At 39.4% G+C, this 26184-nt stretch overlaps 4 protein-coding genes across 8 annotated transcripts; 1 reads left to right on the top strand and 3 right to left on the bottom strand.

Moving 5' to 3' along the window:
* Positions 1-310: 310 nt before the first annotated feature.
* On the bottom strand, positions 311-4424 carry LOC144705699 (KH domain-containing protein At1g09660/At1g09670-like). 2 transcript variants are annotated; one of them, XR_013582090.1, is made up of 8 exons: positions 4033-4424; positions 2852-2937; positions 2159-2301; positions 1900-2034; positions 1696-1812; positions 1013-1156; positions 689-929; positions 311-587 (listed from the first exon to the last, which is right to left on the bottom strand). XR_013582090.1 is itself a non-coding variant. In XM_078578470.1 (7 exons), the coding sequence occupies exons 1-7, from the start codon at positions 4140-4142 to the stop codon at positions 783-785; spliced, it is 882 nt and encodes a 293-aa protein (XP_078434596.1). In that variant the 5' UTR covers positions 4143-4424; the 3' UTR covers positions 311-782. The 2 variants fall into 2 exon arrangements, 1 of the variants encoding a protein (XP_078434596.1); XM_078578470.1 differs by having other exon boundaries at positions 311-929.
* Positions 4425-7600: 3176 nt separating this feature from the next.
* LHCB5 (light harvesting complex of photosystem II 5) lies at positions 7601-9584 on the bottom strand. The gene is made up of 5 exons (XM_078577815.1): positions 9252-9584; positions 9116-9166; positions 8905-9025; positions 8691-8825; positions 7601-7961 (listed from the first exon to the last, which is right to left on the bottom strand). Exons 1-5 carry the CDS (start codon positions 9521-9523, stop codon positions 7701-7703), a joined length of 840 nt encoding a protein of 279 aa, XP_078433941.1. The 5' UTR covers positions 9524-9584; the 3' UTR covers positions 7601-7700.
* A 7914-nt stretch (positions 9585-17498) lies between these two features.
* LOC144706092 (elongation factor 1-gamma 1-like) lies at positions 17499-20511 on the bottom strand. The gene is made up of 7 exons (XM_078578988.1): positions 20376-20511; positions 20055-20204; positions 19912-19972; positions 19779-19831; positions 19597-19698; positions 18996-19512; positions 17499-18091 (listed from the first exon to the last, which is right to left on the bottom strand). The coding sequence occupies exons 1-7, from the start codon at positions 20382-20384 to the stop codon at positions 17712-17714; spliced, it is 1272 nt and encodes a 423-aa protein (XP_078435114.1). The 5' UTR covers positions 20385-20511; the 3' UTR covers positions 17499-17711.
* A 108-nt stretch (positions 20512-20619) lies between these two features.
* LOC144706091 (protein serine/threonine kinase) lies at positions 20620-25749 on the top strand. 4 transcript variants are annotated; one of them, XM_078578983.1, is made up of 14 exons: positions 20620-20725; positions 21906-22015; positions 22103-22149; positions 22229-22299; positions 22385-22498; positions 22575-22750; positions 22833-22921; positions 23005-23122; positions 23538-23611; positions 23718-23765; positions 24090-24258; positions 24604-24696; positions 24799-24924; positions 25457-25749. In XM_078578983.1, the coding sequence occupies exons 2-14, from the start codon at positions 21932-21934 to the stop codon at positions 25643-25645; spliced, it is 1398 nt and encodes a 465-aa protein (XP_078435109.1). In that variant the 5' UTR covers positions 20620-20725; positions 21906-21931; the 3' UTR covers positions 25646-25749. The 4 variants fall into 4 exon arrangements, with proteins under 4 accessions (XP_078435109.1, XP_078435113.1, XP_078435110.1 ...); XM_078578987.1 differs by having other exon boundaries at positions 24802-24924; XM_078578984.1 differs by having other exon boundaries at positions 20632-20733.
* The last annotated feature ends 435 nt before the right edge of the window (positions 25750-26184 follow it).

Here is a 26184-nt window from a genome sequence, read left to right on the forward strand (position 1 = left end):
CCTATGGGAGATCTCGGATACGAAAATGTTACTTAGAATTATAAAACTTTTAAATGTTTACAAACGGAATACATATTGGAGGTGAATCCAATTCAGATGATGGTATCTGTTATTGATATCTGATAACAGTAACAATACTGCTATAATCAATATCTGTATCAAAAGCCAATGGCAGCATCATTATTCAATCCTTCGTTATTGGCAGGATGATACTTGAGTACCATTCCCTGCTTATGGACTTTGCTTGTTTCTTGCTAATTTCCGCGACGAAAATACATCAGTTTTTCCTCATACCACTGTAAATACAAAATACAAAATACAAAATAATATTTATTTATCTCTGAAATAATGAGAAACTTTCATTACAGAGTCAGATAAAATAAGGGGATGAAACGGGAGATAATTGGTCCCTTTTGTTTTTTTGTTTTTTTGTTTTTTTGTTTTTTTGTTTTTTTTTCAAATGGCACCAGATCTTGGATAGTGAAATATCAGTCACAGCAACAAGATTCAACCAAACGAGAGTGAGGGAGAGAGAACTGGCTGAAATTGCTGTCTTTCCCTCTGACAATATTCCTGTTCCCTTTTTTCTGCTTTTCACCAAAAAAGAATCTCAGACCAATCAGTCACTTGGGCATGACGAATCCCAGAAGATTCAGCAAGACATTTTACAACGACGATGACTACCCACCTGAAGATCTTCAACTTCTCCCGAGAGTCCTAATGGATAGCCACAAACTCCACTGCCCATTAATCCACAACAGTAACTAGTGCTAGAGAATGGGTCATCGCCCCGTCTTTGCTCTCTTCATTCCATTACCATTAAATGGTGAAGCGCTGGGACTTCTGTGGGGGCTTTCCTCTCTCAGAGTACCATTGAGCAGAGCCAATTCTCTCAGCTGCTGCTTCTTGTAAAAGTCCAGGGCCTCATCCTGCCAGGGGTAGAGAGAGATAATGGCCTGGTCTGTGATGATCATTTGAGCTGGACATTCTGGGAGTGGAGTGCATGACTTACCACAGGCTTCAGAAGATCTTCTAAGATGGTTATTGCCTGATTTAGCTGTGTGTCAATTACTTCCGGCGGAGACTCTGCCTCCACCAGTACATGAAGGGGCTCATTCAGATGCTCATATCCCGGCTTATCTCTTAATTGTTCTTCCTGTTCCATATATACCATAAGACTTAAGAATGACATAAAGAGGAGATGGAAAGTTAGATGAATAATTGATGGGTAGATGGAGAGAGAGTGGTAGAGAAAGCGGGAGAAGGGACAAAAGGTACAGGGGAATGAGAGAGAGGTAATAATGAAAAATAGAACAGTTTAAAGTGACATACAGACATACAGAAAAGCGGTAGAGGGAGAAGGGGAGGGAACATAAGAATAGGTTTGGAGAAATGGGAAGATAAAATAAAACACACACATAGAAGAGGAAAGAGAAAAAAAGAGAGCAGTTTAGAGAAAGAGATTGATAGATAGGTCGATAGATTGAGATAGACATATATCTCCAGAGATAGACTAAACTATGTTTGTATATAGAGTGAACAGTTTAAAAATAGAGATATAATGAGCAAAAAGATTCAAGATAGAGATTTACCAATTGAGAGACAGACTGATAGGATGTAGAGATAGATCGATGGATAGAGATAAATAAATGGATCGATAGAGACATCAAGATATAGAGAGAGAGAGAGGGAGACCTTGAAAGAATCTTTGACAGAACCCCGACCACGTATGTAGACCCTACACTGTGTCGTGGCTTCAACCCTTTTGAGAGAATTGCCACGTGGCCCCAGAAGCCGGCCCACAAAATTGTACTGAAACGTACAATTAAACAAAGAGGAATGAATGAACCAGGCATAAATAGGTAAAATTTACAAATTCCGTGTGTATCTTGTGCATACATTTGGAAACTTATCAACCGGCACGTCGAGGCGGACAACCTTTTTTACCACAGAAGTGTTAGAGAGGCTGGAATTTCCGTGCCACCCAGCTGAAGAAGTCTGAGCGCTGCCCATTCTCGAAAAACCTCCATTTTCCTAAAAAAGGGAAGATTTTTCAGAATTTCAGACACACAACTGAGGAAAAATTAGCTACTGAAAACAAATTTGATATGGATCATTAACTATTCAGTGGTAAATTGATACAAGTTTGAGGGTTTACCTCTGTTCCCATTCCAGACCAAATCTCCAGGTCCATTGGTCCAGCATTAGAAAGATGACCAGGGAACCTCGATGGACTACCGAGCTCGATTCGGTCTGGATCAAAACTTTGGTTCGAAGCTAACCCAGATACCCGGAGAATCTCTGAATAAAAGATCACAGAAACTGTTAAATGATTTTTATTTAGAGAGCACTCAAAATAGTACAGTATTTTTTTCAGTTTTAAAATGTACGGGTTGCAATTTGACGCTGCAAAAAGAAGAGATGGGTTTTCTGCAAGTACGCAGGAATTTAGACAATAATTTAACTGGTGTTTGATTAAGAAGAGTCATTCAAACGTTAACTTAAAAAGTTTCCAGCATACTGAAAATGAAAACTTCTGCTTGATGGGGATCCAAAAATGAACAAGATCATGAAACCAAATGTTGCATAACAACATTAAAGTTAATCCAGGCTCAGTCAACTCTCTTCTTGCGTCAGAATCGAATTCGCATTCCAACTTTAATTTCCAAAAATATGCATAAAAACAACTTATAAGAGGATGAGGCTCCAGAATCCCAACGTATGTTGAATAGGTCATGACAATATAATGAAGCAAGTGAAAGGAAACAAATTTTTTTCCCAGATTATGCTTCAGAATCGGTGAATTTTTTTACGAGCCTACTTCTAAAGAGAAATCGAAGAAGATGCCAACCCAGATTTAAAAGCCTGCTGCAAAATGGTAAGACTTGGATAAAGGGTGTCAATTTCTGTCTCTCTGCCAATAGTTCAGCCAAGTACCTGTCGTTGGATGAACATAAATTATATCAACCGCATGTCTTACGAAAAGATTCTCCAGGACAATGTCAGAGATTATTTGGTGTTTCGAGAACGGTTAGAATAATCAGTCATCATTAAACATAAATCTTCCAGTCCTCAATAACAGACTGATGAGTGCAGTTGGGGTAATAAGATTGAGAATTTAATATATGACACAAATAGGCTAGAAAAGGTACAAACTTAAGGAAATAATCCATTAAAAACTTTGATGGTAAACACAACAAATCATTAAAACAAGTGATGAGCACGAGCAAGTTTTAAAAAAGAGCAATAATCACTGGGACAATTTTCAACAGTAGAACCCTTATGGAACATAGATGTCAAGAAGGTTAAGAAAGTTGTATCCACAATAACGAAAACCAAGTTCTTCATCTTCTTTCTCTTCCCATCAGTCGCATCGTTAGTTCTTTGCTCTAGCAACAAAAGAAATATCAATACGTTTCTTACAGTCAGTCATGAAAAATATCTCACTAGCCAGAGGGCAAGAACAGCTTAATTTATTTCAGAACCGAACACAACTAAAAAAGATGAGAATTAACAGCAGCTGGTTCGAATAAAGACCTCAATTACGCATAGCAAGTCAAAATTTTGCCTCAATGGACGACGCTACCAAGCACCAAAGTTATAGAGAAGAACAAGAAAAGGCGAAACATCCTTTTAAAGGATTCACTATATCCGCATACTTGTTTTTAGCCAGTCGTTAGGGAGGAAAGGGCTGACTCAGTTCGATACCAACATGAATTTCATCGCATAATCGGGAGAACGTATATCAAGAAACGATCAGCATCACAACTCGGCGACTAATTCACAAGACCCTGCGCGAATCTAGGGCGAATTTTTGAAAGGCATGCTATCGAAAATCACCAAATCCATAAACAGGATGAATTTAATGCTCTCAAATTCCAATTGGCGAATCTATAATGAACGAAAACACTGAGCTGCAACTCAGCCGCAATGCGAAGATGAAAAAAACGCGCAGGATCTCTGACAATCCAACGAGATCTCGCAAATTTCGGCACGAAATCAAGAGCGATAATCACGGGCGAGAAAGCAAACCTTTCTCTCTCTAAAGAGGCCGTATAAGACCTGAGAGAATTGCGCGGCGATGCATGGATTCCTGATGGGGAATACTGAAAGTACGAAGCCGAAGGAATCCTCTCGTCCATGCTCCGATTCTCCACTTAGCCGGGACGATTCAACCAACGATTCCCAAAAGATCTTCACCCAACGGAGGAGTTCTAGAGCGCCACTCCTCTCCAGACCCAATCAGTAGAACCCGATGAGAGACTATGAGGGCGCCTCTGGATTCCAAATTATTAGCGTTTTTGAGAGCAAAGATGAAATCTGGTTTCAAGACTTGGTTTTTTGCGTGGACCCCTCTCCCAACCTGGGCATCAATCTCGGTCGTCGAGCCCGCCAGAGGTCAAAGACGACAACTTTGAAGAATCGCGAACTCTTCCCTCTCGATTGGATTCGACCCTTCTCGCCGGATCGCTCGCCGTGTCGAAATTTCTACCTGGGTCTCGCTATTAAGCTCGTTGTGATAGCTTAATTATCTGATTAAGCGCTAGTCACGACAGGGGGAAATACGCGAACTCCCTCCTCACAGTTGGATCCGACCCTTCTCGCCAAATCTTTATCAGCGTCGAAATTCCGACGTTTGTATCGCGATTAACCTCACTGTGATTGTTTAATATCTGACTAATCGCTAATCACGACTCATCCGACAGGCCAAATACGCGAGCTCCCTCCTCACATTTGGATCCGACCCTTCTCGCCGAATCTTTATCAGCGTCGAAATTCCGACGTTTGTATCGCAATTAACCTCACTATCATTGTTTAATATCTGACTAATCGCTAATTACGACTCATTCGACAGGCCAAATACGCGAGCTCCCTCCTCACAGTTTGATCCGACCCTTCTCGTCGAATCTTCATCAGCGTGGAAATTCCGACGTTTGTATCGCAATTAACTTCACTGTGATTGTTGAATATCTGACTAATCGCTAATCACGATTCATCCGACAGGCCTAATACGAGAGCTCCCTCCTCACGGTTTGATCCGACCCTTCTCTCTGAATCTTCATCAGCGTCGAAATTCCGACGTGGTTATCGTAATTAAGCTCGCTGTTACAGCTTTATTATCTGATTAAGCGTTAATCAGGATTCATCCGACAGGCAAAGTACGCGAGCTCCCTCCTCACAGTTTGATCCGAACCTTCTCTCTGAATCTTCATCAGCGTCAAATTCCGACCTGGGTATCGTAATTAAGCTCGCTGTGATGGTTTAATATCTGACTAATCGCTAATCATGATTCATCTGACAGGCCAAATACGCGAGCTCCCTCCTCGCAGTTTGTTCCGACCCTTCTCTTTGAATCTTCATCAGCGCCAAATTCCGACCTGGGTCTTGCTGTCAAGCTTTGCGTTGACAGCTTAAGATCGTTTTACGAAACAATAACCTCTAATTAATTGCTAATCACGAATCCTTTATCTCTACCGGAAACTTTCGTTTCTTCTATAATACTTTCGCATTCTCAGTCGAATCTACTTGGATCTTAGCTGTCACATCACGCTTAACTGAAAATTTGATTAATTGCTAATCACGATTGATCTGTTTCTGATCTACTGGTGTTTAACCCGACAAGATTACCCAGGGCGAATACTGGGGTGGGTCATTGAGAAACGATCGTTGAGTTTCTGGTCTGTTAAATCACTGCCACTCTCTCTTTCTTCTGTCCTGGTGGGAAACTGATGGGATAGCTCACAAGGGTAATTTGGTCTTTGGGTCATTTGTATTTTTCCTCGATAGTAGCAGGACAACCTGTTGGGGGACAGCGAACAAGAGAAATCAGAGAACTCTTAGATTTTATTATCTTCTATCGAGTACTATTCACTCTCTTACCCTACCGTTTGGTCATCCCTCTGAAAAGGGTATTTTGGTCTTTGAGTCATTTGTATTTTTTTCTAGTAGGACCAAACAAGCCAATTGAAAGAACTCTTACTTGTTAGTAAATTCTGGTGACTGATTAGTTTTTCTCTCACAAGGGTATTTTTGTCCTTCAGTTGTTATCTTCTGTTTAAAGAACCTGCTTACCTTAGGAGAGCAGCAGACAACTGAAGTGAAAGAACTCTATGATGTCGGTATCTTATTTTGATTTAGTTTGTATTCTCTTACAAGGGTATTTTTATCTATCAGTGTTTGTATCTTTAGTGAAAGAACCAGCTAGTGTTCGCCCATCCCGATACCAACATCGGATTAGGGTATTGGGACGGATGCTCAATCGGATATCAGAAATCACATTTCCGATATCCATTTTTACTGATATCCGGATATGGGATAACGATATTGGACATCGGATAACAATATCGGATATCGGTTGCTACAGTACCGATATCCGATATCGTTATCCGTCTCCATGTCGTAATCTGCCTCCATATCTCTGAAAGGATGACAATATTGGATATCGGAGTTGGATATCGGATTTCGATATCCAACTCGGAATTGTTGTAAAAATATGTTTATTTGTTGAACCTGTCATCATGCAATGGTTTGGAGAGGAAAACTGTCGGCCAGCAGGTAAGAAGAGAGTTTTTAAGTATGTTATCAGCTTGTTTAATATATACAATCAAAAAAATTTATTTCTTCCATTTGGGAGAATAGGATTTGGAGGCAAGAAGAGAATATTTAAGTTAATTATTACCTCGTTAAACTCCGAATCCTATTATCCCATATGGAAGAAAATAAAATTTTTGAAGCGTATACAAATGAGGTAATAAAATTATTAAAAGATTTGGGTGTTGTTAACGTTAAACATCTAAAATCATGTTCATTATTGATTATTTCTCTTGATACTGAAAATCGATATCCAGAAATCGTTTCCGATATTTGGATATCGAAAGTCGATATCCAGTATCCGCCTCGTCCTTACCTATTCGATATCTGCCCCGATGTTCATTTTACACATTAATGTCGATATCCATTTGATATCTGATCTCCGGTATCAGAAACCGTCTAGATCTTTTCCAGATATCGGATATCAGTTGTCCGATACTGGATATCGGACGGATATCCGACAGCCGTTTACTAGAACCAGCCCTCCTCCAGGACAGCAGCAAACAAGAGAAGGGAAAGAGTTCCTACATGTTAGTATCTTTTAGTGCTTTAATTAGCATTCTTTCTCACATGGGTATTTTCATTCTTCAGTCGTATATTTTGTATATGTTTGTCCTTCACTCGTATGTATTTTTTGTTAAAAGAACCAGCCCTCCCCCCAGGAGAGCGGCAAACAAGTGAAGTGAAAGATTTTCAACATGTTAGAATATTCTGGTGATTAATCATCAACACATTTTGTTAAAAGAACCAGCAGGAGAGCAACGAACAAGTGAAGAAAAGAGCTCCTACATATTAGTAGATTCTGATGATTAATTAGTCTTCTCTCTCACGAGGGTACTTTTGTTTTTCATTCATTTGTGTCTTTTGCTAGAAGAACAAACCATCCCCAAGGAGGGCAGAAAACAAGTGAAGTGAAAGAACTATTATATGCCAGTATCTTCTAGTGATCAGTCCTCTCTCTTGATCCCTTCCTTCCATCATGACAGGAACTTGGAAGAGACTGATCAAATTAGATGAAGGGCAGATGTATTGGAGGGCTGATGTCCAGACAAGGAAAAAGTATCACCAGAATGGCAGGGCAAAGAAAAAATTTGCAGATACAATGACGATTACAGAGTGGGGACTCTCTCAGCAGAGCTGGAGATGACGGTGAGGAGGTTGTTGCCAAAGGGGTCGCTGAGGTGCTTGGAGAGGTTCTCCACTGGGCCCTCGCCGGTGACGTAGGCCTGCAGGAAGAAGCCCAGCATGGCAAACATGGCCAGCCGCCCGTTCTTGATCTCCTTCACCTTCAGTATCGCCGCCTGGTCTGGGTCACTGGCCAGGCCAAGTGGGTCGAATGGGCCTCCCGGGTGCAGCTTGTCCTCCAAATCCTAACCCAGAAGAAGGCACAGGTTAGAATTTGAATTACTTAGCACTGTGCTAAAAGCTATAGCTGACAGCAAAGGCTCCATCTTTTATGTAAATATAACAGGATGTTGATCTCCAGCACCCCAACCCCACAACACCTGCCACTGGCCTAAGATATCATCTGGCCCTCTGTGCTATAAACTATATCTGATAGTAAGGCAATTCAATACCATGTTAGGCCTTTCCTTGTCAATACCATGTTAGATTTGAGGGCCTATCCACTGTGCTAAAAGCTATAGCTTCCCATCAATACTTAGGATGTTGATATCCGGCAAACCCCCCACCACAAACCGCGCCAAGGCCCGACCTTGGCTTCAATCCCACGTTAAAATTCAAGCGCCTACCCACTGAGCTAAAATCTACAGTTGATAGCACACTGTTAACAGCAAAGCCACTACGCCACCCATCAACACTTCGGATGTTGACCTTGACTTCAATACCATGTTAAGATTCAAGCACCAACCAACTGTTCTAAAAGCTATAGATGAAAGAAGGCTCTACAAACAGCAAGCCCACCTCCCATCAACACTTAGAAAGTTGATTTCAAGCACTCTCCCCCTAAACACTGAGGAGCGACCTTGGGTTCAATACCACGCTAAAATTCTAGCTCCTACCCACTGCGCTATAAACTATAGTGGGTCTCAATGATTCTATGTTTCATTCTAGAACTGTGGGTTTATCTTTCTCCTTACCAGCCCGTTGATGATTCTGTAGTACTCGGCCCCTCCGAGGAGGACGACTTCGGCGATCACAGCAACAACAAGGTTGATGGGGATGTTCTTGCCGAAGTAGTTCAGGGTGTTTCCGTCGAGCAGGAGAGCCCCAGTCTGCAAGATATCTAGAGAGTGAGCACAATTAAACAGACTTCTTCTCTTTCATCGATAGCTTCTTCATCGATTATCGCACCTTGAACCAGACAGCCTCGGGGCCGCAGTTAGCGCCGAACTTGTTGAAAGCTTCAGGGATGATGAAGCCGGCAGCGCCCAGCATCGCCCACCTCGCGTGGATCAGCTCGTAAGCCTGGTACCTGAACAAGAAGACAGAAAACGGTAAACAACAAGAGAAGAGAACGAAACACCGACCGCCATTAACGGAGCTCGAAGGAAGAGAAACCCACTTGGCGAAGTCCTCGGGTTTCTTGCCGAGGCCAAACGGGTCGTACCCATAGCTGTCAAAAACGATAAAAATCTCAACTTTAGGCTTCTCCGACGACGATAACGCTAGAGAATTGCACTGCAATGAAGGGGACTTACTCGCCGGGGACTTCGCCGTTGAGGTAAGCGGGGACCTCGGATCTGTCGAGAAGGCCGTCGGGGAGGAAGATCCGACGGTCAGGGCCGTACCACTTGGCGAGCTCATCGTTGGCAGGGGGCGGGGGGGCCTTGGTCTTGGCCGGAGCCGCCTTCTTCTTGGAGAAGAGGGCGACGATCTTGGCGGGGGTGGAGGCGCTGGCTGAGCTTGGGCGAGAGGCGACGGCGAACTTGAGAGGCGAACCCAGCATCTCCGACACGCCAAGGGAAGCCATTTCCTCTCACGCGAAGGGGGAAGCTGAGTTGCGGTCTGTGAAGGTGGGGAAGGAAGAGGAGGTGCAAGAACGACTAAATGCAGGATCTAGTGGATGTGGTGGAGACGAGGGAGGACTGACATGGAGAGTTCTGATTGGCAGGGGGATATCCGTTTGTAATCCTCTAGGAGGATTTGGTGCCTCTTGAGAATTGAGATGGCAGATTGCGTGCTGACGTGGTAGAATGGTAGCCTACAAAACCCATGTTCGGATATACCAAAGACTGGTGGCTGACCTTCAGGAATTTTCATTTTTGCAAGTCTCAGGCCACTCTTTTTATTGGTTGTGTTTTTCTGGGTACCCATTTAAAATGATAGATGAGGGGGGAAATGAGAACAGGCATATTTTCATTAAATCAAGTGGTGGGGTGTGAAAAGAAAATGGTATCATTTGAGTTTACTTCACTAGCTTTTAAGTTAACTTGGGTTAACTTGGTTCATTGTTTATTCTTAAAATTATGCTGACATAATCTGGTCTTTTAAAATAATTTTCAATTATACAATGTTTTTATGTTTCAGCTCATGATGCCTTTACTTATTCATTGCAAGCTAGGTGCGGTGTTGAATGTTCACTTTGACGGTTGTCATGTCAAAGGTGGAGAACACATTACCCCAAACTGAGGATGAATTGGCAGGAGACATGATGTATGACCTGTCAAAGGTTATAGACTACTGAAAAATGTTCCCATCACTAAAATATTTTACACTCTTAAGGGATTAAAAATATGAGTGCTAAATTTGTCATGCCAAAAATGCAACAAAGATCATATATGTGAACCAACTTTTGAATGGCAATACAAGTGTCTTTTGGCGACACTTCAAATTTCTCCACCCTAAAGAACATGATGTGTTGAAGGGTACTAATACCATACAGTGTTGTTTGGAGGAGCTCTCCGGTAATGGGATGTGAGGACTCTTTAGGGCTTAGTGACCCTGGAGGTTGAAGAGTTGACGAAACCAAAGACGTCATTTCTCGCGTTGTTTGTCATTCCAACTTGACATGGTGTTGGGTAAATGTGATGCATGGAAGAAAACATGGTGATATGCCACAAAAATGGAGGTGAACCCTCCTGGTGCATGTGTTATTAAGTTGTGGATGTTATCTGACGTTTACTGGGTATCAAGCAAATCCAAGAGGTTGACGACAAAGAATGATTGGGCCCTTTTAGGCATAATTGTTTACTAGATTGATGTTAGTTGGAAGTATCATAAGTGTATCTACTCCATTTGAAAGCTATGTGGGAAGCATAATGGGGAGTCTATGGTTGCGATCCTCGTAGAAGTTCTGAAGGAATTCAGCTTGGCCGAAGAGGTGCATAATGAACAATGTCCTTATCCATGGTATTATAGTTAATGGGATGGAAAGTTTTTTATAATGACTTGCATTACATGTTTGTGTAGTGACGAAGAAAAAGGCTTCAAGCGACAAAAGAATGATAGTTGTCCAAGGAAGAAAATTACACAATCTGTAACTCCAGACAATACATTCTATATATCACACACATATTGAACATCATTTTTCAGGCAGCACTTAAAACTTATGATATCCTTTCTAAGGCACCTATAGTTAGGCGGAGAGCATTATCATGAAGATGGCAGACTTGTATGACATTGACTCGGAGACATAGTATGTTTAGACGAGGACTCATCACAGGGGCACACCAGATCTTTGGGTGATGTGGTGATCAAGCTCAGAATGTTGGTTAGGGTCATTTGTCTTAATACAAAGTGACAGAGGTAAAATGCAGACCTTTGACGAATGCACAGTTTGAATGCAAAGTTACCTGTACTTGACATCCCGACATGGTGGAGTAGCACTAGAGATATTCTCAAGGAATCTATTGCAAAGTGGGACATGTTCAATGCAGGTGCTACATTCTTCACAAAAAGAGGGAAGTACACAAAAACTTGTAGTCTACAAGGCATTATTTTGGAACAATTACATCCTTGTTGCTTCCCCACTTGACCCATTTTTCAATAGTATGTGTTTGATGAGGCAATCTACTCAATAGCTGTCTTATAACTGAGTTATTTTCCTTGTTGGACTACTGGCCACACAAAGCAGAAGTGATGCAAATGTCGTTAGATGTCAACAACCACCATCATGGCCTTGGTTTAATCAAGGCCTAACCATTGAATATGCAACATAAAAGACATTAACAGTTTCATTGTAGGAATTCGACATCTTCCTAAGTGTGAAACACTAAAGAGGAGGTAAAACACGCAAATTGGGGGCGGGGGGGGGGGGGGGGGGGGTGTGAAGTAAAAGTGTTATCATTTACCCTGCATTAGCAAAGATTGCTCATGAATATCTATTGGTCTCATCTACAAGTGTTATGTCGAATTATCTTTTCTTTCAAGTGTCACCTATGAACAATCTTTGCTAGAGGCATTTAGTATTGAGGCACTCATGTGTGTCAAGGGTTGGTGTCAAAGAGGAAATCTAGATAGGCATGGCATTTGTCTTCAGGTACTACTCAAATTTAATATGCACTTGTGTTGGCCTTATTGATACTACAATAGTTTGCCCATTAACTTTGTTCATTTCACTATGTTATCAGCTCCAGCAATGGCTTAGAGATTGATAACACAATGAGGATCGGAGAGAAGTTTTTATTCATCAGTCCAAAAGGCTCATATAGTGCCTGAAAATATTATCTCGTGTTTATTTTGGACTTTCTAGAACATTCGTTATCCTTGACATTGGGATGTTTCCTTTTAAAAATATATTAAATGTCAATCTACATATGTCAACTTTGTGTGACTCTTTGTCTTCCAAACATGGAAAATGAATTCTTGCATGGTATCATAGGATATGTTGCATCTAGTCTTGAAGGCTTACCCAAGTGTGGTGATGGCATCATGCGGAAAACTAATTTGATTTACTGAAAAAATTAATAAGTGTTGGAATGATCATCTTAATCTGAAAAACTGTCAATATTATTAGGTAAATTAAGCTTTAGTATTTTTCATGTAGAGGCTTCTGCACATGAGTGAGGCACAAGGGTTGGCAAATGATGAGCCATGTAGTGCCCATGCAAAAAATAAGTCCCACACACATGGACTAAATGTGTTGCATTTAGATTTCCAAATCTGTATCTATTTTTTATGATAAAAGGCTATGTCACTTGGAGATTCAAATCATGGGATTAGCCAATGTCCCCATCTTAGTTGTCCAAGTCCACAACGGAGTTGTACCACCACATATTGTCAACATAGAACCATAACTTCACACTAACAAGCGATTCAATGCTGAAAGGGGAGATGTGTGCTCCCTTATAAGTTAAAATATCATTCCCCAATGAGAAAAATCATCCTGCTAGAGTACTCATTTCACAAGAAAACAATAATTCTCTTGTAGCAGTTGCAAGTACGGGAACCATTTGTCTCATGTGTTGGTCTAGTAAGATAGGGGTGTAAAACTACTCTATCAGGTGTGTTTTTTTCCAGATATGGCTTGTGAAATTTTTATCATCCATGACTCATTCATTGTGGTTGTACATCATGATTTTTAAAATTCTTAATGACTTTTAGGTTAAGGGTCTAAGTATGCATGCCTGGCAGAGCTCCACAACTCCTTAAATGATGATTTCTCAATAAGGGTCCAAGAATAATCAGTCATGCCAACAAAATGCTTAAAAGCATCTTTCATATCATCTGAGGTATGATCCTTCAAAGTTTGACATTTTAGCACCCCTTGATGGGATCCATCGTCTATAACTTGAGTGATTAACAACTGAGGAACGTTGATATCAACCTTCAGTTTGTCATATTTTTTAGGACATTGAGCCGTGGAATGTCTACAAAGACACCAATACTCATGTATGCCTGATGCATGATATATTTTCTTCTGATATAGAGGACTCTTTTTAGGACGCATTAGGCAAGTGTAATACCTGTCGCTAACCTGTCTGATGTTTTGGCGCTTGCTTCCTCATTTTGTCAGGGTGTGCCCTAGACGTGTTTTCGGTCAGGAAATTATTCTCATACATAGTCATAGTTTTAATAAACATTGGAAGGTGATCAGATTTGTGGGCATTAATACATAGAAATATAAACCAAAATAAATAAATAATACTATAACATATAAATAAAAAATATATATTTACCTTCAAAATAATGACACGTAGCATAATAAGATACTTCTGAAATAATAATTCAATGGTTAAATAAAATTGAAAGTTTTTTGGTGAATAATTGTTTATGAATTTATAGTTATTTGCCAACAAAACACAACAAATGTTACAAATGTTACAAATGAAATAGAAAACGCTAGTGATAGAGTTCAACTTTTTGTCCAGAATGGACTATGATTAGAAGTTGACCTCTAATGGTAACTTACCCTCTTAAGAGAGTCATGTTTTATCATAGTCCATTTTTTTTATTCGACTTTGGATCACAACAGAGCTCTAACCAGAGTTGACTATGATAAGAAGTCACAGTTTGATCATAAGTTGACTCTGATTAGAGTTGCCTCTAATTAGAGGCTATTTTTTATTAGAGGTTAAACTCTGATGAGGGTCAAAATTTCATAAAAAAAAGATTATGATCATTAATAGCACCTCTAATCAGAGTGGATTCTTATTAGAGTATATCCATTGGTCATATACAACCTCCATTCAAATTTGACTACGAGCAGAAGTCCATTTGTGATTGGCATTAAGCTTTTATCAGAGGTAAATTTGAAAATAATAAGGATAAGAAGGAGATTTAGAAGAATAAGAAGAAGATGAAGGAAAAGTAGATTCCTTGTTCGTCACTCTCCTGTGCACCACTCGTTTAACTGCCCACTTGTCATCTGCAGCTTAATGGATGAAAATTTTGGTGATAATTTTGGTGTTGTTGTAAATTTATTTGCCAAAATCCATTGAAATAAAAAAAGTTATTTAAAAAATGTCTTAAATACATGTAATGGCAGTGAGGTCATCCCCCCAAAGACTGGTCTTTAGAGATCTATTGAATAATTGATTTAGGATTAGGGAAAATTGGATGATTATAAGGATAATAAAATAAAATAGTCGTACATTTTTGAAGGAGAAGGGATAAAGTAATAAGGAGAATATAGTAAATGTTAAGATATCTATAATATAATATATTAATTATATTATTTTTAGGATTATTTTTTTAGAGGTACTTGAGATAATAAGAAAATAGTATAAGAAAAAATAATGTTTAGTATTATGTTAAAGCAGGATAGTAAGAATGATGGTAAAAATTATTTTTTTGATTCAAATTATGATGCAGGAGGAATAAGGTGCAGATAGATGGGCATGGATACTATGATTAATTAGTGATACAATTAGTAGAATTATTTAGTTTCATTAATACTTCATGATGTGTAAAATATAAGGGATAGTAAGTAAATATATTACTATTAAAGTAGGTAGTGTGAATATCAAATATTATTTAAAGAAGAGTGGAGAAGAAATGTACAATAATATTACTGATAATAAGAAAATTATTTTTTAGTTATATATAGAAATTATGGAAGGTGATTATAGACATAAATTGGAGTGTAAGAATTAGGTAAATAAGATCATAATGGTTTTTTTTATTTTAGAAGGATTTAGGAAATTAAATTGAGAGAATTTATTTTTAATTATTGGGAGGCATATAAGGATTTAGGTGGAGAGAGAAGAATGGAAGATTGTGAGGAATAATTAATTATATATATCAATTTGAGGTTAGGGAATATCATGTAGTACGGTAATACAATTTACATCTGTACAAATATTTAATGAGTATTTTTAATATTTTTTAAAATGTCCAATCGGGAGAAAATAGTGGAGAATTGTAGAAGATCCTTGGTGTCTGGTAAGTGTAAGTGTTTGATGAAATGATTAAATGAGATAATCCCATGATTTTTATTCATATTTCGATTCTGATGGATACCAAAATAATTCTAAACCTTAAATCAAATATAAGAGCATCAAGAGGAAGATCAAGATGCCATAATTGCCCTGATTTCATGGCTACAAGAGAAAGGGGCACTGATCGCTTCTTTGAATCATGTCCATTGTGCTGGCTCAAATCCTAATGATCTGGAACTTCCCTTGCACCTTCCTGAGTCTGTTGAGTCATGGCAAAGCTATCATATTTCTAAGATGCATCCCCCAAGCTCTGAAAGGATCTCCACCATTTCTATGATTCCTCTAAAGAGAGATATTGGAATTAGTTTTCAAAATTGAATCTAAAGGGTCGAGAGGGACTCCTTATTGACCCTCAATCGAGTGGTCCCCAATCCAACGGATCGCCCAGGCCATAAGATTGGTCCATGGCTTCCTGTCACCAAACTCCACTAGCTGGATGATGGAATGGACAGATTTACCCCCTCGGTCTTCCAATTCCCTCTTCGATGAGTCCAACAGCGTTGATTAACTTACAACTGTAGACCCATCTCTAATGGTGTATCCCCTTGTTGCTACATTGTCTACCCTGCAAGTGGCTGACGCTTTGATTGATTCATTTTACAGCCCCATCGTTGTCATTCAAAGCTGCTGGCAAATTAGAGAGCTGAAAAAGAAAACAATAAACAAAAACATCCGATGATACTTGGGCTATCTGATCTTCCTTTATAGGATCCGACAGTTGAGATCAAATGGCCACTTATGTTTCCTATCATTTTGGGTTCATCACTACTTGTTTCTGGTTGCTTGCTACACAATGCCTATTGCTCTCCGCCTCGCCTAGCTATCACTAACTGCTTGTCACTTGTCATCCACGTCAGCCCTCCTTTTAAATACCTAGGTCCCCTAACACTAGCCAGTCTCACGTAGTGTTCGTAGTGTTCGTGTGTCAAATACTGATATTTGTGATGGAAATTATAGGGTACAATACTACGCGGATGGCAGGTGTCAGACTGTCAGGTATCAAAATCAACAACAGGAATTGATATATGGATATCAATTTCTGACAACTGGATAACAGTTTAAAATATCACCCATTGTCCCATATTGAACAAAACAAAAAGTAGAGAAAGCTCCATCATCTTTTTCAAAGGGAAACATAATCTAAAAAATGTTCTTTGTGACTCGTGTTGACGCTGCCCAATTGGGATTAGAGATCGTGGATGTGATCTAGTTTTGGGGCGGGATGGGATAAAAATGTTCGGACTTGAAACCGACAAAACTCCATTGCTTTCAAGCTTTATGACTAATCACATTAACAATGTTTTACGTTATGCAGATAGATAATAAATATACCTTGTGCAGCTTATGTATTTACATGTTTCATAATAAATAATGAATTGTATAAATTATATTTCAATTTATATCTTAGATATGGAGAATACTAATATCCAATACTTATATCTGATATCATCATACAACCCCTACTACAAAGACAATATCAGATAAAAGCATTGTGTACTCATAATGTGGCAACCAATATCCAGATATCGGTGAAGACACATATTTGACATCACACTTCAAACTTCTGATCTCTAATGCAGCATCCATCCCAATATCAGGATCAGGATGTGTATAGACATATCTCACTCTTACACTGGCTCACCCCCCATCGCACACTGAAAGTAATCATGGGAATGCAAAATCAAGAGTTGAGAATACATAAGCATAATAGTAATGATTCAAATCTATATAGTACCTGACAAACTTATTTTGTTACACATACATTTGACCAATTTAAAGTAATTACTTTTATTCATTCAGAGGAGATAAAATATAAATAATTTAAATATATATTATCAATCTTCCTACTAATGAATATTTCTAATGATATGTAGTATACAGATAAACCAGTACCCAAAATCGTACCAAATAATTTCATCCAACCTCAGACAGAAAGGAGAGAAGGAGAGGGACAATTTAATGTACCAGTTAACCCGATTGTATTGGGCTACATGGCAGTAGTACTGTAACAACTAATAACCAAGATCATCTTCCAAGCTCCGGATATCAACAGAGGGAGAGAGAAACTTTTAATATACGAATAAGTCCCAATTTATTGCGTTACTTCAACCCAGCCTAAGACATGACGTAACAGCAAGAGCATTCAACTCAAAGCGGGAAGAAAACTAAGGAGTGTTCCATGGGGCCAAAACAGGTCACCGTCAGGCCTTGAGAGAGAGGGAAAAATTAAGGCCACAGCAGAGAGATAGATAGAGAGATATAGTCAGAGAGAGAGATAGATCACTTGAAGCACTTGGCATCCAAGAGGGGCTCGCCTTCAAACGGCTCCAGGTCTTCGATCATGGCGTTGACCCTTTCCTTCTGAACTTCATCGTTGATATCCGCCTTGGTCCATTCATAAAGCTCCATATCATAGCACTCGTCCAGCACAAACTTTGGAATTTCCGTGCCACGGAATAGCCACAACCCCTTCACCTTGTAAGGCGCCGCCGCCCCGATCACCAGCATTTTTCCGAAGGCGTATTTCCTGGCCAAGTCCATCCTCTGAAGAAATCCGCCCACCTTGTTCAATGTCACGAACGAGACCGTGTTCTCGTCGTTGTACTTGTAGTCGCAGAACCACAGCGAGTACCCCTCTGGATCGTACATATCCCAGAATCCTGCAATCAAGATTTCAGTTTTTATCGCCATTTCATTTCTCCCATCTACTTTGTTTTCTTTACAGCATAAAAAGAAAACTTATGAATCAGTTGATACGATGAGTTTTCAATCAATTCATTTTACCCGTATAATTTAATTTCGTTTTAAGGAGATATAGATGAAAACCAACGCGAATTTAACGTATCCCAGAACCCTGTCATAAAGATTTCTTTCAGTTTTTATCGTCATTTCATTTCTCCAATCTACTTTGTTTTCTTTGCAGCATAAAAAGAAAACTTATCAACCGATCGATATGACGAGTTTTCAATCAATTCATTTTTACCCGAATAATTTAATTTCGTATTAAGGAAATACAGATGAAAACCAACATGAATTGAACGTATCCCAGAACCCTGTCATAAAGATTTCAGTTTTTATCGTCATTTCATTTCTCCCATCTACTTTGTTTTCTTTACAGCATATAAATAATACTTATCAATCGATTGATAAGATTAGTTTTCAATCAATTCATTTTACCCGTAAAATTAAATTTCGTTTTAAGCAAGATACAGATGAAAACCAACATGAATTGAACGTATCCCAGAACCCTGTCAAAAAACAAAAGCTACTTTACCATCGCTTCATTTTTTCGTTTTCAAGGAAATGAAAAAAGAAATCCAGCAAGAATCGTATTATTTCATTCCACCCATTAAAATTATTCTCGTTTTACAGGAAATGGAAAAAAGAGAAAGAACTGCTATTTCATTTTACCCATGTATAAAATTTAGTTTCTAAGGAAATTAAAAAGATACCCGGCATGATAAACTCAAATCCCAGAACCCCGTAACAAAGATGTAATCTTTTCATTTCACCCATTCCTACATTTACGTTCTAAAAAAGAAAACTAGCATGAATCAGTCATACCTTTGATGGCGACCTCGCGGAAGTTCGTCTTGGTGTTGGAGTAGAGTCTCTTCCAGTCGTCAAGAATCATCTTGCTGGGTGGGAGAAGATCGAGAGGGTTCTTGGGCTTGGGCTTGGGGGCCTCTTCTTCCTCCAAAGCGGGGGTTTCTTCTTCTTTAGGTTTGGGCTGCTCCTTCTTGGGCTCCTTCTTGGGCTCTTCCTTCTTCGGCTTGGCCACTTCCTTCGTTGGCGGCATGAACTTCTTCTGAATCGCCGGCACAGCCTCGGCCTGCTTCACTTCACCGACTACTTTGGCGATTTTCGGCTGGTTGACAACAGTCCAGAAATATCTCTCCACATGGGGAAATTCAGAGGTGAATTGCTTGGTCATTATAAGCTTGAAACCAAGGTACAGATTGCAGGCCATTACGATATCTGCCAAGGTGATTGAATGCCCCACCAAGTAAGTGTTGGTAGAGAGATGGGTGTTCAGAGCACCCAAAGATCTCTTCAGAGAAGCAACGGCAATTTCCTCAGCCTGCTCAGATTAAAAAAACCCAATAAGATTCAGAAATGAATTGGTAACTCGTTTTAATTTGTTTTGATGAACGATTTTACTAACCGGAGCCAAGTACAGCATAAACCCCATTCTGGGATACAGCCACCGGCCGATATGTGCATCGACTTCCGAAGCAGAGAAGTCCATCCATTGTTCGATTTGAGCCTGATGATAAACTTGGATGAGTAAAAATTTCTTTTCACAATGCGGTAACTACCAAATAATGGTCAAATGATAAAGCTCACGTATTCAATCAGGGATGATCCGAAAAGGGGATTGTCAGGAATCGAACGGGCAACTGGAGAAACAAAGATGAATTCAAGTGAATGTAGAGTCTACAGAACAAAATTAAAATTTCACAGTCGGAATTTTGCTCACCATATCGAGCAATCGCGTTGCTTTCAAAGACGGGACCGTCGGGAGTCTCAAGGACAGGAATCTAGAGACCGGATTCGCAGAAATTTCACACTTTAGACATTCAGAACAAAAAAATTTCAGAAAAATATCAACGACGAACTAACCTTTCCGATCGGATTCATCTTCAGAAACTCAGGCGTCTTGTTGGAAACACCCATCTGAAAATCCTTGGCCAGCTCGATACTGACGCCGCTATACTCAGCAGCAATAAGAGCCTTTAAGGCATTCTTGTTGCCCGGACCGGTGTGCAGAACCTAAGAATCAAAACCAGGCACAAACCAGAAGAAATCAGGACAAAATCCTAGAAAACCCAGCTTCAAAACCCTAAAAAAGTACCCCACAAAGAATCACGAACTCAAAAAAGAACCCCTTGTCAGCCATACAAGACGAAGAACACAAACAAGTTTGAAAGAACGGAAGTTTACCAAGACCATGGCGAAGATCTAGAGGAAGATCTTGAGAAGAGACGGACTTCGCTTGCGACGATGCGTGCGCCGGAGGATGAAGAATTCTCGAAATCGAAGGAGAGGGATCGAGTTATTTATATGGGTTGATAGGGCAACATGGTTGAGGGGAGTGCGGATGGGAAATTCCGAAACAACCCCCGCAGATTTCGCGGAAACTGTGAACTGCCACCGTCAGACTAATTAACAAATATAAATGCGATAAATTTGCTTATTTATTCCATTTGTTTAAATCCATCAAACGACTCTCTCCCTCTCTCTCTAAACCTCCGCCGTCGCCGCCGTCGTTGCTGCCGCCCGCCGCCATCCAGGCAATCCTGTCTCTCTCTCTCTCTCTCAATCACCAGCGCTAGTTCTCTCTCTCTCTATCTTTGATTTGGAAGATGGAATTTTTAGTTATTTTCCATTGTGGGTAGGAGAAGAATCGATGAAATTCGTCTTTTTTCCGCTTGTTGCGCCGGATTCTGATTCTGACTTGGTCGTTTTTCTCTTCTTATCTGTGCTGTTCTTGAATGGATAACGTTGTCCCTCTCTCTCTCTGTTATGAATTTTAGTTTTGTTATATGCTTTTTGATTTATCCTGTGTGTTTCAGGTGTCTCTCTGTCTATTATTTTCATGAATTTACATGATTTTTCATCGATTTCGAGCATGCGGACGAAATTTTCTATTTCCGCTTCACCATCTTTACCTATCCTGTGTTCCCCTTGAAATTCTACTGATTTTTTGTGTAAGATTATTTCCTGTCGAACCATGCTATTCTATTTATTCATTTTCGTGGAGTTGGATTGCTCCTGAAGACGCTAGAGCGTGGAGTGACGTTTTCCTCAGTTGTAACAAATAGCTTGTTCAATCAATGGCTAGATCGATCACTATTTGGTTTAATTTTGGGGGATAAAGCTTACAAAATCTAAACCTTGTAATGCTATTTTGCATAATTTTATAATGAATTTATTGAAAAGCATGTTTTTCATCATTGTTTTTCGAGAGACTGAAATACAGTTTTGAGTACGCGATCTAACCTTAGTTCGTGATAGTTTAGAGAACGCCATTTAACAAACGAGTCAACGCCGCAGGGACCTGCGCGAGGAAATATGATTCAATGACTCGTAGGCCGACGGAATGGGACTGAAAATATAATGTCACGTTTCAAACTTTTTACTTCTTTTTAAAGATTTAAATATCGCACTTTATTTCACATCCTTTTGATGTTTTCAGAATTCTTAAATTAATGGAAGAAGCCGAGGAAGTGGACAAAACTTTATCTTCTATCTCTCTTCCTAATCTGATTCGACCATCAGTGTTTTATTCTAGATTCTTCAGTTTACACCCGAAAATATTTCTCCCTTCAATGATTTCTCTTTTTCATTGATGTACCAAAACATTCTCGCTCATTTGTCTACACATCGTCCTAATTCACGTACTTCAGTCGTTGAGAAGGATACTTGAGATATCGGGCATAATCTTAAACTGAACCCTGAAACTCTTTTCAGTTGGCATTACTGTTTCTTAATCAAACATGAAGCTCGACGTCGATGCACTTCGGTACCTCTCCAGAGAAGATTTTAGGGTTCTCACAGCTGTGGAGATGGGAATGCGGAATGTAAGATTTCTGCCATCACTTAGAACACATTTTATGCCCTCAAGTTTTACAGTGATGATTCTGATTTTGTTTGGTTCCATTTGGCAGCATGAAATAGTTCCCTCAGAACTCATTGATCGCATTGCATGTCTCAAGTAAGAAAAGCGCCTGATTTTCTGTCTTTTTCTTTACTGATTGGTGTTATGCTTCTAACATTTATATATACCATTTCAGGCATGGAGGCACTTACAAGGTACTAAAGAATTTATTAAAGCACAAGCTGGTCCACCATGATTCTTCCAAGTGTAAGATACATAATCTTTGTGGATATTGATTTTTTTTCTCCTTTTGGTTGTAACCCGTGGGATGAATTCCTTTTGCTCTTTATAGATGACGGTTTTAGGTTGACCTACCTGGGGTATGATTTCCTTGCAATCAAAACTCTTGTCAACCGTGGTGTCTTTGTTTCTGTTGGACGTCAAATTGGAGTCGGAAAAGAGTCTGGTAATGTCATGGCTTACATACTATCCTTCTAATCATCAGTTTTCTCCACATTGCTCATCTCACATTTTTTTGAAAGACATTTTTGAGGTTGCCACGGAGGATGGTACCATTTATGCTATGAAGCTGCATAGGTTGGGTCGGACGTCCTTCCGCGCTGTGAAATCCAAACGCGACTATCTCAGGCACAGGAAAAGTTTTAATTGGCTATATCTTTCAAGGCTAGCAGCTCTCAAGGAATTTGCATTTATGAAGGTATGTTTTTATGATATTCAAACTATTCATTTTGGATTTATGGGATTACTTGTAGTTTCTCAAATTTTATGCAACACATTAGGCTCTTGGAGAACATGGATTTCCAGTGCCCAATGCTGTGGATTGCAATCGGCATTGTATAATCATGTCCCTAGTCCAGGGTTACCCGCTGTAAGGAGTTACTTCTCTATTTTGGCTAATCTGGATACTTATTTTCTGTGTCGTTTGATTCAGAAGAATCCCATTGTGTGCAGTGTGCAGGTGAAGGAATTGCAGAACCAAGATGTTGTTTTCCAAACTATACTTGGTCTTGTAGTTCGTCTTGCAGAGCATGGCCTCATTCACTGTGATTTTAACGAATTCAACATTATGGTATGCTTCCACCATTTTCTTATTATCACTTTGCTCTTGTCAAGGCTATTTGTCTCTTGTGTAGTCCCTCTTTTTTTTTATAATTGAGCATATACATAGAAAAGAACCTGGCATGGCACTTTCAAATATAAATGAAGAAATATCTGCTGAAGTTACTTAAATATTATTGCCTAATAGACACAAACTATCGTTGATTTGAGGTGATTAATTTACCATGTTCTCCAAACCTTGTAGACCAGTTATATTGATCCAGGATAAAAACTGTTTTACATGAAGATGTTTATGGAGACTGATAAATGGGTCCTTGTATTCCTAATGTGCATGTGCTCTTTAAAACTCTGATATGTGAAATGAAAATTCTTGATAATGTTGAATCTAATTTGTAGACTGACGATTCTTTTTTGATTCTTCACAGATTGACGATGATGAGAATATCACAATGATTGATTTTCCCCAAATGGTCTCAGTTTCTCACCGTAATGCACAAATGTAATGGTTATTCATGTCCCGCACTGTTTCTTTGTAGATGTTATTAATTTTAGGCCTTTTCTTGCGGTCAGTTACCTATATTTCTGAACTATATTTATGGTTTCAGGTATTTTGATCGTGATGTGGAAGGCGTCTACAAATTCTTCAGAAGGAGGTATATGCAAATTTATTTCAAGTCTTTCACTAAGCCCTAAGTGATTGATAAATCAAACATCAAGTTTTGGGTTAATTCTGCTTTTCTGATCCATAATAGAGGAATAGATTTGTCTTCATATTACTAGGAAGATTCGTGTGTGCTTAGAAATGTTAAGTATAAGTCCTGAATTATGTTTCCCGAAAGATTCACAACGGAATGATCAAGTTGCCCTTGTGGTTTCCTACATCTTATTGACATTATTTTCCACCGTTCTTTCAATAATAATTATCTTCCACATTTCACCTGTTGAAACTTGGATGCGTGAAATTTCGATTTTTTCAGGTTCAGCCACTCTGGTGAAGACTATCAAGAGAATGGACATGAGACCGACTCTGAGAGTGAAGAAAATGAAAGGCCATCATTCTCTTCTGTGGCCAAATCTGCTGGCTTTCTGGATAGGGAACTGGCGGCCAGTGGATTCACTCGACGGGATCAAGAGCAAATAGAAAGTGTAAATTCCCTATTCAATGAATCATTTTATTTTACTCATCAACAGCGACAGAACATATTCATTTTCCATCTGCAACTCTCTTTATTTCCGAATATCACTTATCAGTTCGACATGAAACTCTTGTTATGTTATGTATGTTTAATTTGGTTGTTACACATTTTTATTTTTGTTGTAAACATCTGTTGAATAAGATATTAATCTAGGACTGATAATTTTTTTGTTTTAATTCATAGCGTCTCTGTTTAAATGTTTTGTAGAACTGTTTTTTCTATTTTTTCATCTCTTTGCACTTGCCATTTGGCTTTTATTCTACAATTAAGATGAATCCTGATCACTGGTTAACAGTTCATCGAGGGGAGCGAGTCTGAGGATGGTTCTATCTCAGCAGAAGAGATTGAAGATGTGAACTCGATGAGTTCTCTGCGTTTGACTGATATGGTGCAAACTCTTTGATTTTTTTGTCTTCTTTGCATTTGCCACATACTTTTCGTTAATTTTTTGCTTCCGTACATTTTTTGATTCGGTTCAATATCCATTCAGCAGGACAACACGGTTTCGAATGGCGAGGATGGTGCAAAGGATGATGTTCTTTGCTCAGTGTCTGAAAGCAGCGCCCTTGATTGCAATAATGATGATTCTGACCCTAAAGTTTCGACAAATGAAGATGTACACAACTCTTTCCTTCTTTCTCTCTATCTCTCCGATTCCAAATCACTTCACCGATCTTTCTTTATTTTTCTTTGTTTCTCTTTCTTTCTCTGTCTCTCTGACTCACTTTCTCTCTCTCTCTCTCTCTCTCTTTCCTTCTTTCTCTGCCTTTCTGACTCACTTTCTCTCTTTCTTTGTCTTTTTTCTATCTCTCTGTGTCTCTTTCTTTCTGTCTCTCTCTCTTTCTTCTCTGTCTCTCGGCCTCACTTTCTCTCTCTTTCTTCTCTGTCTCTTGGACACGCTTTCTCTCACTTTCTTCTCTGTCTCTCAGACTCACTTTCTCTCGCCTTCACTTTCATTCTCTGTTTCTCTCTTTATTTCTCTCTCAACACCTCTCTTTCTCTCTCTGACTCTTCCCCTCTCCTCCCCTCCTTTTCTCTCTGTTTCTCTGCCTCCCTCTCCCCGCGCTCTCTTTCTCTCTCTCTCTCTATCTCTCTTTCTCCTCATATCTGAAATCTCTATCTCTTTTTTCTGGGTTCCTGTAATTCAGGGGGAAGTGTCTGAAGATGACACTGGTGATGCTGTTCTGGAAAGACGCTTGCTCAAGCAGAGGCGCCGGGCTGTAGCGGCTGCCCAGGGTGCAAAGAAGGCCATCTCCTCTAGAAACTCTTACAAGGAAAAGGGTGGCAAGAGCTCCCAAAGCAACTCAAAGGCTATCCGTCAGGCATGCAAGTGGTAATTTTTACAGTCTCCTCTCAGGAACCCTCAACCCCTTTTTTTCGGGTTCTTGGGAGCTTTCTTAAACCCTTCAGAATTTAAATATATGATCTCATTTTTCATTGAGATAGATTTTAAACTTAAACCCTTCGGCCTAGTGCAATGGAAGGAAATGAGATGGTGGGTCTGAAAATCATCTGGGTGAAAATGATATTTAACGGCATGGTATACAACAGCTAGTAACTGAGTGGACCCTAAATTAGAATCTTACTCCTACACCTCATGTTGATCAGTCATTCTGTAGAGATCAGTGTTTAAACCTAGAGTTTGACTTGTAACACAAGTCCAATGACAGAATTGAGGTAAATCTGCATCGAAAAGTTAAAAAATAAGAGTTGATAAAATTGAGGTAGACTCTACGTCTGAGGCTTCAATGGTGCCCAACCAATATTGTTAATTAATTTTTAAATCTAGCTTAGAAGAAGAGCAAAGTAGATCCAATAAAGGATAACTCAATGTGTGTGAAATCCTAGACTTCTTAATGTGATCCTTATATAGGGC

The sequence above is a fragment of the Wolffia australiana genome, chromosome 7 (assembly GCF_029677425.1).
Source record: "Wolffia australiana isolate 7733 chromosome 7, ASM2967742v1".
Lineage (NCBI taxonomy): Eukaryota > Viridiplantae > Streptophyta > Magnoliopsida > Alismatales > Araceae > Wolffia > Wolffia australiana.

What these genes read in the sequence shown, in the direction of transcription:
- LOC144706092 (XM_078578988.1), bottom strand. An exon ending in TTATGCTGTACTTGGCTCCG is followed by an intron (nt 19,513 to 19,596) that starts GTTAGTAAAATC and finishes TAATCTGAGCAG; the next exon opens with GCTGAGGAAATTGCCGTTGC. An exon ending in CCGCGAGGTCGCCATCAAAG is followed by an intron (nt 18,092 to 18,995) that starts GTATGACTGATT and finishes TCTTGATTGCAG; the next exon opens with GATTCTGGGATATGTACGAT.
- LHCB5 (XM_078577815.1), bottom strand. Translation starts at nt 9,523, where the DNA reads ATGGCTTCCCTTGGCGTGTCGGAGATGCTGGGTTCGCCTCTCAAGTTC. An exon ending in AAACCCGAGGACTTCGCCAA is followed by an intron (nt 9,026 to 9,115) that starts GTGGGTTTCTCT and finishes CTTCTTGTTCAG; the next exon opens with GTACCAGGCTTACGAGCTGA. An exon ending in ACAGAATCATCAACGGGCTG is followed by an intron (nt 7,962 to 8,690) that starts GTAAGGAGAAAG and finishes CTTCTGGGTTAG; the next exon opens with GATTTGGAGGACAAGCTGCA.
- LOC144705699 (XM_078578470.1), bottom strand. Translation starts at nt 4,142, where the DNA reads ATGGACGAGAGGATTCCTTCGGCTTCGTACTTTCAGTATTCCCCATCA. An exon ending in CGGTTGATAAGTTTCCAAAT is followed by an intron (nt 1,813 to 1,899) that starts GTATGCACAAGA and finishes TGTACGTTTCAG; the next exon opens with TACAATTTTGTGGGCCGGCT. An exon ending in CTGTCAAAGATTCTTTCAAG is followed by an intron (nt 1,157 to 1,695) that starts GTCTCCCTCTCT and finishes TATATGGAACAG; the next exon opens with GAAGAACAATTAAGAGATAA.
- LOC144706091 (XM_078578983.1), top strand. Translation starts at nt 21,932, where the DNA reads ATGAAGCTCGACGTCGATGCACTTCGGTACCTCTCCAGAGAAGATTTT. An exon ending in TGGAGTCGGAAAAGAGTCTG is followed by an intron (nt 22,499 to 22,574) that starts GTAATGTCATGG and finishes TTTTTTTGAAAG; the next exon opens with ACATTTTTGAGGTTGCCACG. An exon ending in TTAACGAATTCAACATTATG is followed by an intron (nt 23,123 to 23,537) that starts GTATGCTTCCAC and finishes GATTCTTCACAG; the next exon opens with ATTGACGATGATGAGAATAT.